Raw genomic sequence first — 18,938 nt, forward strand, 5'->3', positions numbered from 1 at the left:
ACCAGCTCGCCCTGTGAGCAGCGCCCGAGCTGTCCCCAAAAGCATCCCACCTCTGCATACGTTGGACCCGCCAAGACCGGCACGGTCACGCCTACTTGCTCATTTTTGAGAATCAGGCCACTAAAATGAGGCCACTTGCAAGATAAACTGCCTGTCACAGGCATGAGCGATCAGTATGAATTTGTGGGGAAAATCCCACGTACCACTCAGCCACCGCCTCTGACAGCAAATGGCAGGGCTTTCCAGCTATCTCTGATCTCCATAACCTTTGCAGCAAACACGGTTTCACTGTCAGATCAAGGCTCCTTACCCAGAAACAAGGTTGCTGCAGGTGCCTACAGCTTACCCCACGATCTGACATCCCATCCCTTTCCCATTCCCACCTATACCTACCGATGTCATTTTAGCAGAACCCGACGCGTGTTTTAAGAGCTGTTTATTCATTTTAACGTGCATGCCACGTGAGTGTCTTACTACAATTAGTACCCTTGCTCAAAACGCAATAAGCTTACCAAGTCACACATCCCCACTGCTCTCTAGCACCAACCAGGCTCCTCAGCTCCCTCACAAACTTTCACAGGGCGTTTCTGCACAGCCTCATCATTACGGTCCTAAAACACTGCTGGGAAGGCACAGGGGCTGTCGAGATGGCTGTTTTTGCACAGCGTATCAGCGTGCCCCACGCCTGAGGTTTTCTCATGCTGTCTCAGATCTGATCAGTAAGAAGCGATTTTAAAGCCTGTACCCATCATACGACTCTGTGCTCCGAAATAAGCTTTAGTGTTGTGGGTTATTGATTTTCCTTTTATTTTTTTTTTTAATGCAGACGTAATATAAACAACGTTCTTCACTCAGGATTTTTTGGTTCGTCAATAATTCGTCAAGAAAACCTCTGGGTAAAGTCCCTCTATGAAAGTCAAAGTCAGTAAGGCGTTGCTTGTGGCGGGGGGGAGGCGTTTTCTAATTACTCTCTTTGAACAGACTAATTGCAAAAGAATTAAAAATAGATGCTTTCACATCCCATAAAACTGTAGGCAGCAAATCAGGACCAGCATACAAACAAGGTTTTTTTTTAAGCACATGAAAAAAAAAAAAAGTCTACCCCTCCCACTAAAGAGACTCACGTAATCAGTCTTGAAAACAATGTGCAAGGGTAAACTTTCACAGTCAAGCCATCCTGCTAATGCCCTTAGCTGCTCAGAGGATCTAAGAAGCCACGGATATGTAAGTACAGACAAGAAATAACTTTTTTCGTTTTTCACTGAACAGCAAACAACTCCAGAAAGATGATTTCTTTATTGCCTTATTATGAATATGTTCATGTAGTAGGAGAGACAAGGCTTGTAGAATAAATTCTGTAACATTTTACACTGCCATATTAATATGCTACTTGTTATTTCTTATTTAAATGCCAGATGATCCACAACATCAGCAAGTTATTTCAAATGTTTTCTTATAAAACTGATTTCTTATAATAACATTTCTAATAATTTTGACAATCAGAAAATGTTTGATACCGCATTATCTTAGCTTTTTTCAGTCATTCACAAAGTAATTTAAATGATACTAACGCAAAATAACTACTGTTCAAGTATTAAGTGAAACACTGCAGTTCTTTAGTCATTCACTGAACCTTGCAAAATACTTTAATACTAGGAGAAAGCCTTAAAACAAATCTGTCCTATGGCAGTGAATGCACAGCCTGCTCATTCATACGCGCTACTTGTCTTTATTCTCTGCTCAAGAGCTCTCAGTCACTCTTCTCCTGTCTGAATAGTGCAGCAGAATATTTTAGAAATCCTAAATTTTATGAGCTAATTCCTCTCTCACCTTCTGACACATGTTTCTTTCCAAGTTTTCAGAAGGCATTCTTTTCCTGAACTGCAATCACCAACTAGATTTCTCCCTATTACTGATCTTCATGCCACAAAGACAAAGGAATATTACAAGTGATCCAATTTTTATACACCCTCCTATTAAACAGGATATATTTTTATGTAATATTGGCAAAACAAGATGGACTGCTCAACAGGCAGCGACTCAACTATTATTTATAATAAAACACAGAGGTGGCATGCATGCCCCTAAGCACAGCATGTCTGCCTAGCATTTCCATGGCTCCTCCTGAACAGAGACAAGGGGACTGAAGACTTACCAGGCAATTAGTCTTTAACACCTCAAATCCCATCTCTTTCTCCTCAGAGACTGAGGAGTATGTACACACGCAACAAATAATAAATTTAAACTAAAGTCATGAAGTTTTAATCCCTAAAATTAAGACTATACTTGCATAGGTTCCATATCATCTGGGCAGAAAAAAAAAAAAAGGTGTACATTTTTTCTAGTTCCTATGATACGAATTCCTTTTATTTATTTTTTTTTGACCTTTCTTTCCTTCTACTTGCAGAAATGTACTTGTGGCTCAGGTTTTTCTCTTGCTTATTTGCTATTTTTTAGGCTCTCTCTGTTTTACATTAAATAGACTTAAGCAAGTAAACTGAAGGGAGGTTAATTTTCTCAGCATGAGCTCTTCACATTAACATGCATCTTTGGAAAATATGATTTAGGTTGGATAATTCTCACACTTTCATAGCAGGGATCACATTGGGAAAGACAGATCCAACAGATAAGAGCTAGAGACATACACATCTTCCACTTTTCCTTTAACTAACTATGCAGCATTTCAACCCAACTTTATTTCCACTTCACTTACTTTACCGTAACTTTTATTATTTTGGGACACAAAAAGTAATTATCATGCAACTTTGTGAAAGAGTAGTAGATAAAAGCTGAACAATAAAGATCCCATACAGTCTGCATCCGCAAATTCTGTTAGAGACGTTTAAAGAATATTTTAATTCTTCATAGCCATCATTAAGAGAATTTAATTGGTGCAATGCACACTTTGGATTCTCAAATTTGGGTTTATACTATGAAAGAATAAAAGCACTAGACTGGAAACTATCTCACCAAAATTAGCCATGGGTGGTGACCTGTGGATTCAATCATCAGGCTTACTCGTTGCAATTTTGGACACAAAACTCAACAGCTCTGAAAACTGTAAATTAACGTAATGCACTACAAGAACGTGAGGGTTACAGCATTAGAAAGAAACAGGAAGCTTCAGGACACGCCTGTCTCTTGCCTCAGCTTTTATTAACCACGTGTAGTTCCCAAGCTGGTAATGCATGTCTAGGTACGTGCAGCTTTCTTAGGTATATCAGCCTTCCCATTTTAACAAAGCTTTCTACAATGCAACTTAGCAGGCACGCTTCTTAATGAACGTAACTTAGCTGAAGCAAACCCTTTTCTGAAGGGTTTGCTTCACAAAACTGACACTGCAGTGAAGACCACGTGTACGTTAAGTTAGAGTTTCAGCCAGTAAATCTTACTGGTCAAAAGTAATACATTAGGCTACAATATGCAGTTAAAGTATTTTATATATTCTCTCTCTTGCTAAAAACAAAAACAAACAAAAACCAGATGGCGTTCCTATACCAAAAGTAGGAGATGATAACAGGAGGAAAACTCACTTAGTTTAGAGAGAGACAGCTTTGTAGCACTGCTTGCACATCATTTCACAGAATGGCTGAGGTTGGCAGGGACCTCTGCAGAACCCCCCTGCCAAGCAGGATCACCTAGAGCACACTGCACAGGATGGCAGCCAGGAGGGTTGTGAGTATCTCCAGGGAAGGAGACCCCACAACCTCTCTGGGCAGCCTGTGCCAGTGCTCTGTCAGCCTCACCGTGCAGAAGTGCCCTCTCATAATGAGAATGAACCTCCTGTGCTTCAGTCTGTGCCCGCTGCCTCTCGTCCTCTCGCTGGGCGCAGCTGAAAAGAGACCGGCTCCATCTTCTTAACACCCTCCCTTAGATATTCGTACACAAATCTATAATTTAAATTTACAATTTAAACCACGTAATCTAAGTTTTTAATGCTACAGTTGCCAGCTCATAGCTTAGGTTTATGCCCTTTAGTAGTTGAATACATGCAACACTGGTACCCTACGTGCAAAGGCCATCGTACAGACACAGCTCAGAGAACCCGGGCTTTGGATGACGTACATCCAGACGCGAGCCATTTCCATTCATCAAACACCCTTCACTGTGGGAAGTCTACCCTGAGCTGGGCTCTTGTGTACTGTGCTTTGTTTTACAGATGTAAAACAAATAACTAACGCCAGTCAAACATTTTCACAGAAAACCGATCTCCTAAAAGAACTTAATTTCCTTCTCCAGCTGACAAAGGCACCTGCACAGATTTAACACACTATAGATTTTATAAGCAGCTTGACCTGGTACTGTGATTTTTTTCTGAGTAGATATTATGGCTGTAAAACATCAAGCAACCACAGAGAACGGATTAAAAGCCAGCTAGCTAACAAATCTCATCAAGTAATTGGCCATCAAAAAAAACATTGCTGGGTGGGTGTATGTCAACATATTTTATCGATGACCAGCAAGCAAATACAGTGCTAAAAAACTTGGAAGTGGCAAGTGACAGAACAGGAAGGCACAAGGCACACTGGTTGTAAGCCTGGGCATAATATTAATGTGAAACTCTCCCAGGCAGAGGCAGAGGACCGTGGCCATGCCCACAGACTGGAGTTACCCTAGGACAGACGTAGTGAATTGGGGAAGGACTCCCCAGTTCTAACCCACAGGGCAGAAAAAGCAGGGGCACAGTGCTGAGGACACCTGGAACCCCATCTCTTGTAGCGGACTGAACTGGAGTTGGAGCAGAAGTCCCAGATTATTTTGCCTTACGGTGAGACATCTGAGAGGCTCACCTTGAATTGCCAAAACACCGAGGCTGTATAAACACCTCTGCGGGCGGACAGGGGCTATTTGCTCAAGCAGGCTTTATTCTAAGAGGAAAGGCTCAACAAAAACAGCATCTGCAAATTGATTTGGGAGTAAAATAAGAGACACCCACATTTTTGACAGGGAGGTTGACTAAACAACGCTCCAATACAAAGGGCTAATTCTCCCTCTCTAGATCCCCAAGTCAAGACCAAATACCCTTGTGGAAAACATGCTGTGAATCAGGACAGCGGAATCCATACACAAACAGCTAAAACACTAACATGACCTGGATTACATGGGAGATCACATTAAATGAGTAAGTGGTCTCTCTGCACTAGAGCTGGATCAGTGTCATCGAGGACTGCATGTCTGCAGCCTCAGAAAAAACTAAAAACCTACATAACCTTCTTTACAATATCATATAAAGACAGGAAAGTTAAAAACTTTATGCCTTAGATTTTCTTATGTACCTCTGCCCAAAACTGTGGCAATATTTTCTAAAATATTTTCTAAAATTATTAAATTGGTAAATTACTGATTCTTTTTTCCCCTCCAAATATATACTTCAAAATAATATCATAAATAAACCCCGTAAGCCACTGGAGAGGGGTGTTTAATCTGTCAACAGAGAAGAGCAAATGCTCTGGCAGTGACTCCAAAGGTGAGCTTCAGTGGTGTGTCTGCATTCATGACAGTGCACAGCCATGTCCTCGTAGGGTTGTAGGGCACACAGCTCACTAAAATCAGTAAGAAGTCACTGCCCTGCTCAGCTGGTCCGAGGTTTGCAGCAGTAGGGAGGAAACCTTCTCCACTTTTGCTCTAGGAATGCAAAAAATGCAGGCAGTACCCAAGTTAGGGCTGCTGCTGTTTTTTTCAGATACACTTTGTGGAGTGTGACATACGCTGTGTATGTATAATAGACTGATTGCTAAGGCTTGCTGCCAAGTAATAAATAGCAACCTGACACAAGGAATACAACTCAAAAACTATCTTGTTTTACTTAATAGTCTAGACACCTTTCAGGAAGAAATTACCATTTTAAAAGCAGCCTGGTTCAAGATTGACAAGAAAAGCTGAAATGCCTGCTGAGGTGAAATGGAGTTCATCCAACAACGAGAGCTCAGATGTACCAAGAAGTTACCATAGGTCAGCTGATGTACGTTAAATTGTGATATGGCAGCGACTTTATCATCTGTTTGAGCCCCAAGGCAGATAGAGTATCTCAACTGGTTTTAAAAATATGAACTATATTTCAGGAAATGTAGCAGCCAGACATCACAGTGACTGCTTGAAAATGCCCCCACGTTAACTACATACAAACTGAACACCAGTACTCATCTCCAGTATTGTAAAACGTGCGCCCTACTTCAGCAGGCAAAGTATTTTGGGGATAGCAGAGGATCAGAGGGAATCCCTGCCCAGGGCTGACTCCCACAGCAAGCCGAGGAGCCTGCTGACATCCTCTTCCAAGGAGCAATGACGTGCGCGCTGACCTGGAAGTGCACCAGCCGTGGTTCTCTGGCTTTCTTCTCATCTGTTTGTGGCCAGTCTGTCTCACCGTGCGACTAGGGAACTTCCTTAGGAACCAGGAACGTACCTGAACTTGCCTTGTGTTGAGTGGGGAAGGATGGGAAAAGGGGAAGAGCTGCTCGAGTGAGCCACCCCCTACGTATGGCCGTGCTAGCACCATGGATAGGCACCAGCTCTCTCCTAGCTGGACTCCTTTTCAATATAATATTTCAATATTATTTATGAACAAAAACTATCACATTACAGCAAACAGGAAATAAAACTATGCCATGAATATGCTGTAGGTAGTCACTGCTGTAGAGCTGCTTATCATAAATCTTAGATATTTTTTCTTTGCTATGTTTAAGAAATGATTTTACCTAGATTTCAAGGAAGACATGGGTAGAAGACAGATGTCATGCTGGGAGTCTGAACGAGTAATCAGAAACACACAAATAAGAGAGACAGAACAAACCACACGACATTTTCTGCAAAAAGCAGCCTGTTACACACTTAAGTAAAATGAACCATGCTACATGCTTCTACATGGAAGACACACTCTGAGACATCCCAGACATTCCTAAATCTGTACAACAGCTACAGAGCTGATTTCTACCAATTCAATTCCTGTATTCAAGCCACAGTGCTCCCAGATCAGATTTAACTCCCAACCCCAAATGCAGTCTCCACATCTCTTGACACATGCTACGTGCTTCCCTGGTATCTTAAGAATCAGAACACTGCACATTATCGGTCGGAAATCACTCACCTGTTTTTTCCTACAGCCTCTACAAGACTTGATATAGCTAGTGTATAGACTTGGTATATTATTTGGATGCTAAATTTCTTCCTTAATCACATGTAATATAACTTACTCATGTATCTTAATACATGGAGTCTACAGTTACACAAAAATCAGGAATTTGAGATCCATCATCCATTATCTGCAGCTTTAGTGTTTACAGGGAACCTTACATACCCCTGCTAACTTAGGCAGAAGTCTGATCAAACTGGGTTATAATACGTGCTGCAGGTAAATTAACTGTGAACAACCTGAAATAAATCTCATCAAAACGTGAAAGAAGATACTAACCTTTCAGTGCCTCCACAAGTAAATAAAAAGGCAATTGATACTTTATAAAAGGTATAGCTTAAAACATGTTAAAAGGAGAAGTGTTTTCTAGAAAGACTTCTTTAAGGTACAGCAGGTTGTAGTTGTTTGCAAATATTGTGCATTGAAAGGCAGATCCTCAGAAATAACCTAGATGCTTTAATTAAAGATATCAGATGGATGTAAAAATCAGTTTACAACAGCTTTTATCTCCAGATATTCTGCATTAAAGCAGAAGCAATCTTGTTTTGACTGCTACTTTAATCCATATAAGTGCAGACACACAGGCTGACAGTTTGTATGAGTCATCCAGATGGCAAAGATGTCTGATAACAAAACTGGTACTAATATTTAATATCTGCAGAAATACCGACACGTTACAGTCATACAGACACAAGCGGTCTGAAGATTTTCAAAAGGACCAATTAGAGTGATTGCTGAGAGCATCCAAGACTGTACATAAGATTATTTTATATACATATATAACTGCACAAATAGAGCATTGTATAATTCTGAAGCGATGGTGCTTGCAGCAGTGATGTTGAAAGACTTTCGCAAGAATATTCTCCCGGTGATCACCTTCTTACATCAGCGTGTGAACACATACACAGTGTGCCTGGTTGGCTATTGGAAGCTTTCCTACAGGTCTTCTGGAGGGCACAGGGAATAAAATCACCTCACTTCTTTTCACATGCAGTCTCTCCAGCAAGGACTGACAGATACAACCACACTTCACAGTCAAAGGAGTGGGAAGCGTGTGGTGGTTTTACTCAGCCAGGCAGCTGAGCTCTACCACAACTGCTCTCCCACTCTCCCTCCTCAAAGGGAAAGGAGGAGAAAAAAAAGATGATGAAAAGGGCTCAAGGGGTGAGATAAGAACAAGGAGATCACTCAACAATTATCGTCATGGACAAAACACACTCAGCATAGGGAGATTAATGTAATTTATGACCTATTACTAACAAGCTAGAGAGAGGAGAAACAAAAAAGCAAAACTACGAACACCTTTCTCCCTAATCACCCTCTCCTGTCTCCTCCCTCCAAACAGTGCAGGGGAATGGGGGCTGTGGTCAGGCCCTGATGCTTCATCTCTGCTGCTCCTTTATGACCACTCCCTGCCCCTGGGCTGCCCACAGGCAGCAGCTCCTCAAGAACTGCTCCAGATATGGGCCTGTACCACGGGGTCCATCCATCCATCCCCCAGGAGCAAACTGCTCCAGCACGGGTCCCCCATGGGTGGGTGGCAGCTCCCCCCAGCCCCCTGCTCCTGCATGGGCTCCTCTCCACGGGCTGCAGCTCCGGCCCGGGGCCTGCTCCTGCGGGGGCTCTCCATGGGCCGCAGCCTCCTCCAGGCCACAGCCACCTGCTCCACCGGGGGCTCCTCCACCCATGGGGGGGCTGCAGCGTGGAGATCTGCTCCATGTGGGACCCATGGGCTGCAGGGGGACAGCCTGCTCTGACCTGCCATGGGGCAGCTGCTGGGCTCTGCTCACAGAGGCCACCCCTGCAGCCCCCCACTACCAAAACCTTGCCACATAAACCAACCGCAACATGTCTTTTATATATGAACTCACAGTGATCAGATACCCAAGCAACGGTTTCAGTGAGGAACAGCTAAGAAGGAAAACCATAAACATGACAGATACTTTAAGGATGGTACTAATCAACAACAGAGTTCTCCCTGTGATTTGTGAGCTAAATTCTTCAGACTTTAGGTAATGCTTTGCAGAACAGCTGCTGAAGGAGTAACATTAGATGCCCCATCCTTTCTGCCATTTATGCTTACGCTGTGCAACCGTGAGGTATAACAACACAACCGAAAATATTCTGCACTGGAGGCAACACAAACAGGACAGGATCCTTTCTGTTTCTAAATTCTGCTAACTCATTTTTTTTATTGGAAGTCCCCCAAGTCACTGCCACTTTGCATTTCTTCCGTGCCATTTTCGACCATTCAGGTTAAACAATTTCCAAAATGCACTAAATCAGGACACGTGAAATACTTTACCTGCGATTTATCTCTTTTGCAGCATGATTAGTAAGAGACTGAAGTAGTAGCCTTATCCACTGATGTATATAAACAATATTTGAATTAGACTGCAAAAGCCAATTCTTCGCACTAGCATTAAACAGGCTGAATTATTATGCCAGTATGATAAGCAGGAATGCTGAAAAAAAATATTTCTCCAAACAAGTTAAACCATCACAAAGTGAATCCTTAGAAATAAAAACTACCTAAAAATTAACAGCGACACATTTCAAAGATTTTGTCTGCTTGACTGACCCTTGGGGACATCATATGCTCTTTTATCACGTGGTATCTTGAGGCTCCCTTTTCCTCTCAGATTGCTGTGAACAGCCACCCACCTCCTGCCCATCTGCCTGTAAGCTTCGCTTTCTAAGTATACGGCATCCCTGGTGCATTACTTTGCCCCTTGTCTCATTTTTTTTCAGGAGAGAAGGCATGGGGATGGAAATAGAAAAGCCAGACAGAGCCATCTGTTTGTTTGTTTGTTTTTGGAAAGAGGCTTGAAAGTCTTTCACCACAATGAAGTTTCATTTCAGTTTTTTAGTATCTTGCTTTTTGCAATGCGGGTTGACCGTTGTTTTGCAGAAGGAGTTTATCTACACATATTACAAAATGTCCCCTTGTGTTTTTTCACGTTAGGTCTACTGAGCTTCCTGCAAAAACAGCGGTTGCAGAAATGGACACTTCCACCACTTCTCAGACCAACAGCTCTACCTGTGACTTATACGAACACAAAGATACAGCCAGGATACTCCTGTCCGTCTTCTACAGCCTCATCTTGATTTTCGGAGTGCTTGGAAACACAATCGCCCTCACGGTCATTTTCAAAAACAGAAAGAAGATCAATTCTACTACTCTCTACTCAACAAACCTCGTCTTATCAGACCTGCTGTTTTGTATCGCCTTGCCCACGAGGATAGCCTACTACGCCCTGGGTTTCCACTGGCCTTTTGGAGAAGCTTTATGTCGAATAACTGCTCTCTTGTTTTACATCAACACTTACGCAGGTGTAAACTTCATGACATTTCTGAGCATCGACAGGTTTTTTGCTGTCGTCCACCCCTTCCGATACAAGATCAGAAGGATTAAATATGCCAAGGGTATTTGTGTGTTTATCTGGTTTCTTGTATTCAGCCAGACTTTCCCGTTACTTATACAACCCATGACACAGGAAGAAAATGAAAGGACTACATGCATGGAATATCCAAACTTTGAAAAAATAGCCCATCTACCATTTATACTTCTCGCTGCCTGTTTAGTAGGGTACCTTATTCCCCTTGGAATTATACTCTTTTGTTACTCTCAAATTAGCTGCAAGCTTTTTCAAACAGCCAAGGAAAATCCACTGACTGAAAAATCAGGGATAAACAAAAAAGCCATCAACACCATCGTATTTGTAATTATAGTGTTTGTCATCTGCTTTACCCCTTACCACGTTGCAATCATACAGCACATGATTAAGAAGCTTCAGCACCAACCCGAGTGCAGCGAAGAGCAAATTTTCCAGAAGTCGCTCCATTATACTGTGTTTCTGATGAATTTTAACTGCTGCCTAGACCCTTTCATCTATTTCTTCGCCTGCAAAGGATACAAAAGAACTGTACTGAAAATACTGAGGCGACAAGTGAGCGTATCGATTTCGAGCGCCGTCAGGTCCCACCACGAAGAAAGCTCACGGGACGTGGGAGAAACACAAATGATGGTACTTGCAAAATCCGCCAATGGGAAGTTACCTGAAAAATAAAGTCTGGAGTGCACTGCGGTGAAGCAGGCTTACAAACGCTGGGTTCACATCAAAATCTCTGTGTTCCCTGTACAGCAGCTTAAGGAATACTCCGTTTCTCAGACCGTCAGGAAATCAAGGAATGGTGTTAGACTGAGAAAGAATGATCACAGGACAGCAGGAAAACTCGAAGCTACGATTTCCTAGCTCCGTCCTTTTGACTGATCTCATTACTTTTTCCAGGAAACGCACACCATTGTGAATGTCCAAATTCCACACTGCACATACGTACTCCTGGATGTTATTAAATCGAGCAAAGACTTGAGTCAGCTTAACTGTATGTCTGAGAAAGGATCAAACCAAAAATAGATCAAACCATCTAGAGTGACTACAACTAGCACGTCTGAAAATTGCAAGGCTCCTAGCTGAGCTCCAATTTCTGCAATGGTTTTGTTATCTCCACCACACAAGCAAAGGAATCAAACTTCCAGATAAAACAGACAACTTCTGTACAGTCTGACTATCTCTAGTGCTTAGTTTATAGTCCCTTGGAGGTAAAACTGTATTTTGTAGTACCTGGAGCATGTATGTCTTAATGGAAAATCCACAGAGATACTATTGTCAAATATAATAGATGAAAAATTAATGAACTCTTTGGTTCTTCCCAATATTAAATATCTCCCATATGTTAAATCCCTCATCTTTTCAAGGTGTATTATCTCTCAAACCCTTTTTCTGAAGGAAAACTTTTCTTTCTGGTGTGTATTACAGAGTTTCAAAGTTGTATATTAATTATTTATAAGCACACATAAAATAAGGTGATGCTAGAGACTAAAATATGAAAACTACAGTGGTTTGGTTAAAAGAACGTTGCTACACGGTTCTTCAAAACTTCTGCTGAAGCCAGACACGGACACAAGGCAACCTGTTAACCTGAGCTCAATAAATGGTAACAGCAGGAAGGGCTGGGAAAGGACGAGCTTTCCCACCAAGCCCTCACAGAGCACGTCCGGAATCCATTTGGGCACACTGAAATGGTGCCAGAGGAAAGACCAAATGAGTTAAACACGTCCTCCTGGAGCTGGCTGACTACCAAGATACATCCAGGATGCAGGTTTTGGGTTCCTGCTGTCGTGCCCTTCCGTAACGGGACAGTTTCCTTCCCTGCGTTATTCCTGGCCCACACGTCTTTTCTTTTGTCTGCTGTCTTATTAATATACCAACACAACCTGGTAATTGCGCCATGTGATGAAAAAGGAAAGCTAAAAAATGCCCGATAATTACCGGTAAAAGCTATGCCAGATGTCAGAATAAATGATATTTATTGCAGCTGTATCTCTCCAGCATTGAGATTGTACTGGAAAGTCATCAGAGCACGTTACGATTGTCATCTCTGAAATTCCTTCCTTAGGTGTTGACCTCCACCTACCTGCAAACATGGAAGGGTCAAATCTGAACAGCAGCATGGAAACGTTATTAGTAATTACTTTATAATGGGAGAGAAAGTGCAAAAGACCCTGTATTTCAGGCCACTTACACTGTCAAAATTGAGTTTCTAGTTACAAAAGACACTATGCAGCCACAGGAAAGTGGAGCAAGAAAATTTGTTTTCAGCAGAAGTTCTGCTTAATTCTGTATGCTCTAGCAGCTCTGTTCTTGTCGGCTTTTTTAATGAACTATTGGAAAATATTATTTAAGAATTTGTTGCTATAGGAGCAAATAAATGATAACCTGATAAAACCACAGGAAGACTGGTCATGGTTGCCTAGAAGTTGTAGAAATAAAATATGTGTATTATTAACATCACACCATTACAAACTCTTTTCAGTCTATTAATGTTTTGTCTTTTTTTTTTTTTTTTTTTTTTTTTTACTTTTGGTCTGCATTTCATCTGTGATTATAAAACTTTAAAGGCAAGAAGTTATCTTTTAACTATTTGTATGTAACTCAAATATGTATCACAGCACCCCATAATGCAAGTATTTATTCACTTTTACGTGGAAATGAAGGTCTCTGCTGAAAATCTTGAGTTTCCCTGTCCCTGTTTCCTCATGTTAGTCATTGTGTTATTTTCAAGTCTAGACTTGGAGAACATTGATGTGAATTTGAAAACAAACAGCTAACTTCAAATCAAAATACTGCTTTTGCTGAAGTGCTTTGTTCCGGTTAGCTACCAGTTTGAAAAAAAAAAAAAGCTTTTTTCTCCTTATTTTACTATTTCTCACACACTGAACAAAACAATAAAATAAAGATCTTTAAAAGCCATGATAAGCTCAGCTTCCTGAGCAGTCCTGAAGACAAAGACAGTGACGATTTATGGCTGGGGCAGCTGATGCCACTGCTTCCCCTCGCTGCTTGCCAGCACTCACAGCTCGTGCAAGCTCCTATCAGCGAGGAGACTCTTTCAAGAGTGCTTATCTGAAACTGCCAAAAGTAGTGGTGGTGGTTTCAGCTGGCCCGGGACACGGCTTTAAAACAGCTTAGAGAGCATCTGTCTTAGCTCTTCTCCCAGTTGTGCTGTGGGGCTGGTAGCCATCACCAGGGAGGTGGTAAGAAGCTGCTGCATGGGAGCAAGGGAGGATGGTAATACTGGAAACCTAGAGCTCTTCCCAATCAGTTTTCTTCAAGATGCTCAGTTTTCTTCATGATGACCCATCATTGCTGAAAACTTGTGATGACCTTTTCCGTGTGACAGGCTGGGCCGTACAGATCTGGATCTCGCTCACCCTTTTCAGAGATAAAGCAGGCAGCTGACAAGTAGGTTCGTGTGGCTCACTCGTTATGAGGACCTGACTGGAGTTCTACAGACAAAGAGGGGCTGGTCTCTGTTTGGAGGGTGACATCCAGTCAGGATATTAAAAACTGCTCATGACAAAATGATAGAATACCTTTCATCTCAAGACTGAGGAGTGCACGGCTAGGGCTGCTGCTGAGAAGACTTCGATGAGACCATGTGAAAGGCCACATTTCCCGAATTCCAGTAGATAAGCAAGGGTAAATAGAGGAGCTCATGATGGGGAAAACAACTTGAAAGAAATCACCATTTCACAAGCCTCTTCACTAAGTTAGTCCAGGCGGAGTCCTCTTTGCTATTTCTTATGGGAGAGAAATGATTTCCTGGGACATCTAAAATTCATGCAGTGAAGGGAAAACATTTTAGATCCAGGTGAAGATCAGCAGTCCTAACAGAAAGCAGGGGAGCATTCTGGGTTTCCAAACAGAGAGATTCATTAAGTTGTGAAACCAAACCCACCGAAGCCAAGCAAAGCCTTTCTTTTTGGAGTATTCAAAGCTCCTGGAAAGCTGACAGAAGAGACATAGATATCTTCAGATGGGTACTGCTTCCTTGTAGGACTCGGATGATCTCACATTTGTTGATATACAACACGGTAATAGTATGGTCTGTAAGTATCTAGGACCATATTGAAAAAGTAGGGGAAAAAAGGGGCAGGGTGTTTTCCTTTCCAAGGTGTCCACTGCTCAGGGGCTGGCTGGATATCAGTCTGCTCGGAGGAGGTGGTGAGCAACTGCTTGTGCATTGCACGTGTTTTTCTTTCTCACCTGTTAAACTGTCTTCATCTCCACCCATGAGTTTTCTCGCTTTTACTCCTCCTATTCTCTTCTCCATCCAGCCAGAGAGGAAGGAGTGAGCAAGCAGAAGCGTGGGTGTTGAGCTGCTGGCTACTATCAGCCCATCGCACAGGTCTACCTGGAAGCTCTGCCCCAAGACATTAATCTATAAACCATACTCTCTGTCCAGAGACCAGTTCACGTGCTCACTAACCAAGCAGGGACACAGCTGAAGTTATTCCCTACGTTCACACTCCTTTCAATCACCCTTTGTACCAACTCATGGATTTGGTCATGAATCTGGGGAAAAACTGCCTCAAGCAAAAAGAGTCATGAATTGAGACAGTTTAACAGATGAAGGGGAGGGTGGGGGGGGAAGTGAAAAAGTGATTCAAAACTGGTAGCTCACCATCACCTGCCCAGAATTAACATCTGGTTTGTGAATAAAATGGAGCTAAACCTGCAAACCCCTCACCCTGAGTCTGGCAGAAGAGGTGCACAGTGCAGAGCAGGAGCCTCCTCACGGGTAGGCGATGACCAACTTCCACGTATGCAAAAATCTTAATGGGAGCACGGCTGTGGTGCTGAGAGAAAAGGCCTCTGGCTGCTGGAGAGCCTGTGTGAGTTTCAGGCATTGAGGGGGGACCATTTATGTACATACGCACCTTAAAGCCTGACGAAATCAGGACTCTCTCAAGTGGGAAGGCCTGCACACTTAGCTCAATGCCTACTGTCATGAAGGGCTTTTTTTGTTGCTGTTTGGAGTGGGAAGGACTTACAGGAGCGTAGCAGAGCCTGCATGAAACTGCACAGGGTCCAAGTGTTTCTCCTACTGCAAGAGTAGTCTAGGACACAGGTAATAAAAAGTGGTCCTGAATTGTTGAAAAGGGTTGAAAATTTCATCTGTAGGACTGCCACTGACACCCTGTCATAAGGGGAGATCCCTGGGAGATGGGCCTGAGGTATCTCCACTGCTGAAACTTCTCTCATGTTTTATTTGGTAGGGATTGTGACAGAGCACATAGAAATAAAAACGAGGAATGATGGTGGGGGTTGAAGGGTACACCTTAACTGCCTCTGCCTAAGCCTGACAAAGCTGTACAGACATCGACTGTTGCACACTGAAGAAGCACACATGGCCAAGTGAAGGTCCATCACATGAAAAACCATGCAACAGGCATGCATGTTCAGCACAAGAACGTTAACTTTGTTAAATTACCTTTCCTTTAGCTAAGAAGGCAAAGCTAAGGACTACTTCTGCAAATGCTCAGACAGGTTCTCCCAGCCACCCTGGGCTAGAGGATATAGAAACCTCAGTGGAAGTCTGGAGATAACGAACACAACCTCCTGTGGCTTACAGCCCCAGCAGAAGAGAACAGGTATTGCCCGAGGTGCCACTGCTTCTCTCTCCAACCTCCAGGCCTGTGGTACAGAGCAGAACCCAAGACAAAGCTCAACAGTTTGCGTCTTAGCAGCGTATTTCTGTGCTGTTTTGATACGCAGGAGGTGAATGGATGCCAAATCACCTGATTCTTGGTACCCTCTTGGTGAAGCAGTAGCCTGCAGGCTGAGGCAATGCTACAAAGTGAACAGAAGTCGAGATGCAACCGCTCTCTGAAGAAAAAACGAGGAATTGCTGTTTGTGTAGTAAATGCTCACAGTTCCTCTTTCTCCTCCCCGCACCCAAACCCTTCCCCCCCTAGCCCAAATACTGTCTTGGCTTCCTGCAAGGTCTGACTTTGGCCTTCCTGAGGTAGATGCCTGATCTTTGCATACAACAATCCGCAATCCATCAGTGCGTCTGGTCCCATTTTCAACCCAGACAAAATGTTAATTAACGCCTGTAGCCCCTTGCAGCAAGCGGCTCCACAATTTAACTCCACCTGGTGTCTCGAGCCATTTCCTTTCGTTTGTGACACCTGCGAGTTTCATTTGAAGTCCCCTGCTTGCTGTGCTGGAAACGATTGAACACGTTGGCTCCTGATTTACCCTGTCCACATCGCACACCATTTCACAGACATGCATCAAATCCCCTTCCTTCGTGTCATCTAAGCTCTTCTCCTGTGAGCAGGCAGCTCAAAGCTGTTGATCATGCCATCCAAATTGCAGAGAGAAGGAAAAAAAGGCAAGCACACAGAAAGAAGGCAAACTCAGCTGTGTCAGGGCTGGGTGGCAGAAGGGAGCAGGGTCTCTACGTAGGCACAGGGAGATCGGCAGTGTGCTGACCCACTTTACCTAACGCAGCAGCATGCAGGTGAGTTTCAGTACTGGGATCCTGCCTCACGACTGCCAAGTTAGGATCACGTTGCTTAAAGGCATTAAATGAAGAAAAATAAGTGAAAAAATAAAGAAAAATCACCTGGCTTGACACAGTCCTGACTAAATTTCTACTCCCAAGGTTGGACAAGACGATCTCCTGAGAGCCCTTCCAGTCTGCATCCTTCTGTGGCTGTAACAGATTTGGTCAAAACTTTGATTAAGTCAAAGAGGATTTGATTAAGTCAGAGAAGAAAGCAGCATGAAGCTCACTGGCCTTGTGGTAAAACTAGCAAACAATGTAACATAAAAATTTGTCTACTAGTGTACTCTAAGCTTTTATGCTGTTTCTGGCTTTCTTTTGTAATACAAAAAGGTCAAGACATGGCCTAGATTTCTTTCCCAAAAGCTACATTCATTTATTTTTTTTCTCAGTGCAAAAATAAGAGTTTCTCCTCTTCCTCTTTTCTTTTCCTCAGTTGTGACAGATGTTGTGGAAAGGGCTAAATTAAAAAAGCAAGCTTTGCACCTGTTCTGAAGGCAGCAACATTTGTGGTTATCCCGTCCTCTCCAGAAAAACATATAGACTCTTATAGCATGCACAGGGAGAATTATGTTCCTCCCTCTAATAAAGCTAGACGTAGCAGTTTCATCCTTCCTGTGGCATGTAACTTTCGAGGGAAGTTGTGGTTAGTAAGCAGAAGGCACTCTGATGCAGCCTACTTTAAATATAGAGATGCTGAAAATTGATTATTCTCAACGTGCCAGCCTACAAATCAGCCCAGATAATGCTTTAGCAGCAGCTGCTGCTACTAAGCAGTTAAGAACCAGATGAAACCTCCACACTGTGATTTCTAACTATGGGAAGCTACAGTAATTCTGCCTAGATGTGACAATAACAGATCGCCGTGTCCAGTTGGACAGGAAGAGATGAGGCAGACCGGCCAGCTGCACGCACGAGGCATTTTTAACAGAAAGAGATGGAAATGAAAACTCCTGACAATTTATTAGGCTGCAGAGGCAACTGTAGGACAAGTGTGTTTTGTTTTGTTGTCCTAAAATAAAAGAAAAAGGAAAAAAGAAATACAGTGGAAGCTATTTGAAATAACCAAAATGCTCATCAAAATCTTGTTCCTTCACTCAGCTCAGCACAAGCCAACTATTTTAAGTGTGTCCAGGCTAGCTAATAAGAGAAATACACAGCAGTGTTAATTATGTATGGTAAGAGGGATAGAGGGCAAAGTCTCAGGTTCATAATAATCTAGATAAACTACAGGGTGTTGCCATTGTTTGTTTTTTCTGCTGTATTAATACACTATCACTCTAACTCCACGAGAGCTTTAAGTTGTAAATCCACTTAAAGCCTGAAGTGATGGGTTTGTTTTAGCAATATTTTCTGGTAAAACAAACTGAAAGCCTACTTTCTGCCTTTCCATCTATAAGCATTTTATAAGCCTTTGTTTTTGTTCTTATATGTTTTTTTTTTTAAAAGTACTTCTCTGTTGTTACGTTTGCACACCAAGGAGATGGTGCTTAGGGCCATGGTTAAGTGGTGGACGTGGTAGTTAGGTGGTGGATGGTGGACTTGAAGATCTTAAGGATCTTTTCCAACCTAAACGACTCTGTGTTTCTGTATCTCCGATACCTGACATCTCATGATCTCTCCTCGTGGCTTTGTTCTAGAGAAAAAACAAGGTGAATTATCAGACAGGATATCTAGCAAGAGATCCATAAGAACGCAATACATTGTATGTCACTAACAAAAACACGGCCTAGAAGAAAGCATCTCAGTTCTGTGGAGAAAAAAAACAACAAGCCATCTGAGTGTGCTGGTATAATTGATGATGTTAGCATTAATTGCATTAAATGAAGGATCTTTCATCTCTAACTCCTCCTCAACCCACAAGCTAGAGAGGAAGCTTCGATACCACCAC

The 18,938-nt window shown here is 42.6% G+C and overlaps 2 protein-coding genes across 3 annotated transcripts in view; one reads left to right on the top strand and one right to left on the bottom strand.

The window, feature by feature from the left end:
- Nucleotides 1–18,938, bottom strand: part of UBAC2 (UBA domain containing 2) — an 88,326-nt gene that overhangs the window by 40,599 nt on the left and 28,789 nt on the right. The window lies entirely within an intron of this gene.
- Nucleotides 1,165–13,214, top strand: LOC116486261 (G-protein coupled receptor 183-like). Its single transcript, XM_032182349.1, has 2 exons — nt 1,165–1,224; nt 10,095–13,214. Coding segments are annotated over exons 1-2 (1,107 nt in total). The 5' UTR covers nt 1,165–1,222; the 3' UTR covers nt 11,200–13,214.

Source organism: Aythya fuligula, chromosome 1 (assembly GCF_009819795.1).
Source record: "Aythya fuligula isolate bAytFul2 chromosome 1, bAytFul2.pri, whole genome shotgun sequence".
NCBI lineage: Eukaryota > Metazoa > Chordata > Aves > Anseriformes > Anatidae > Aythya > Aythya fuligula.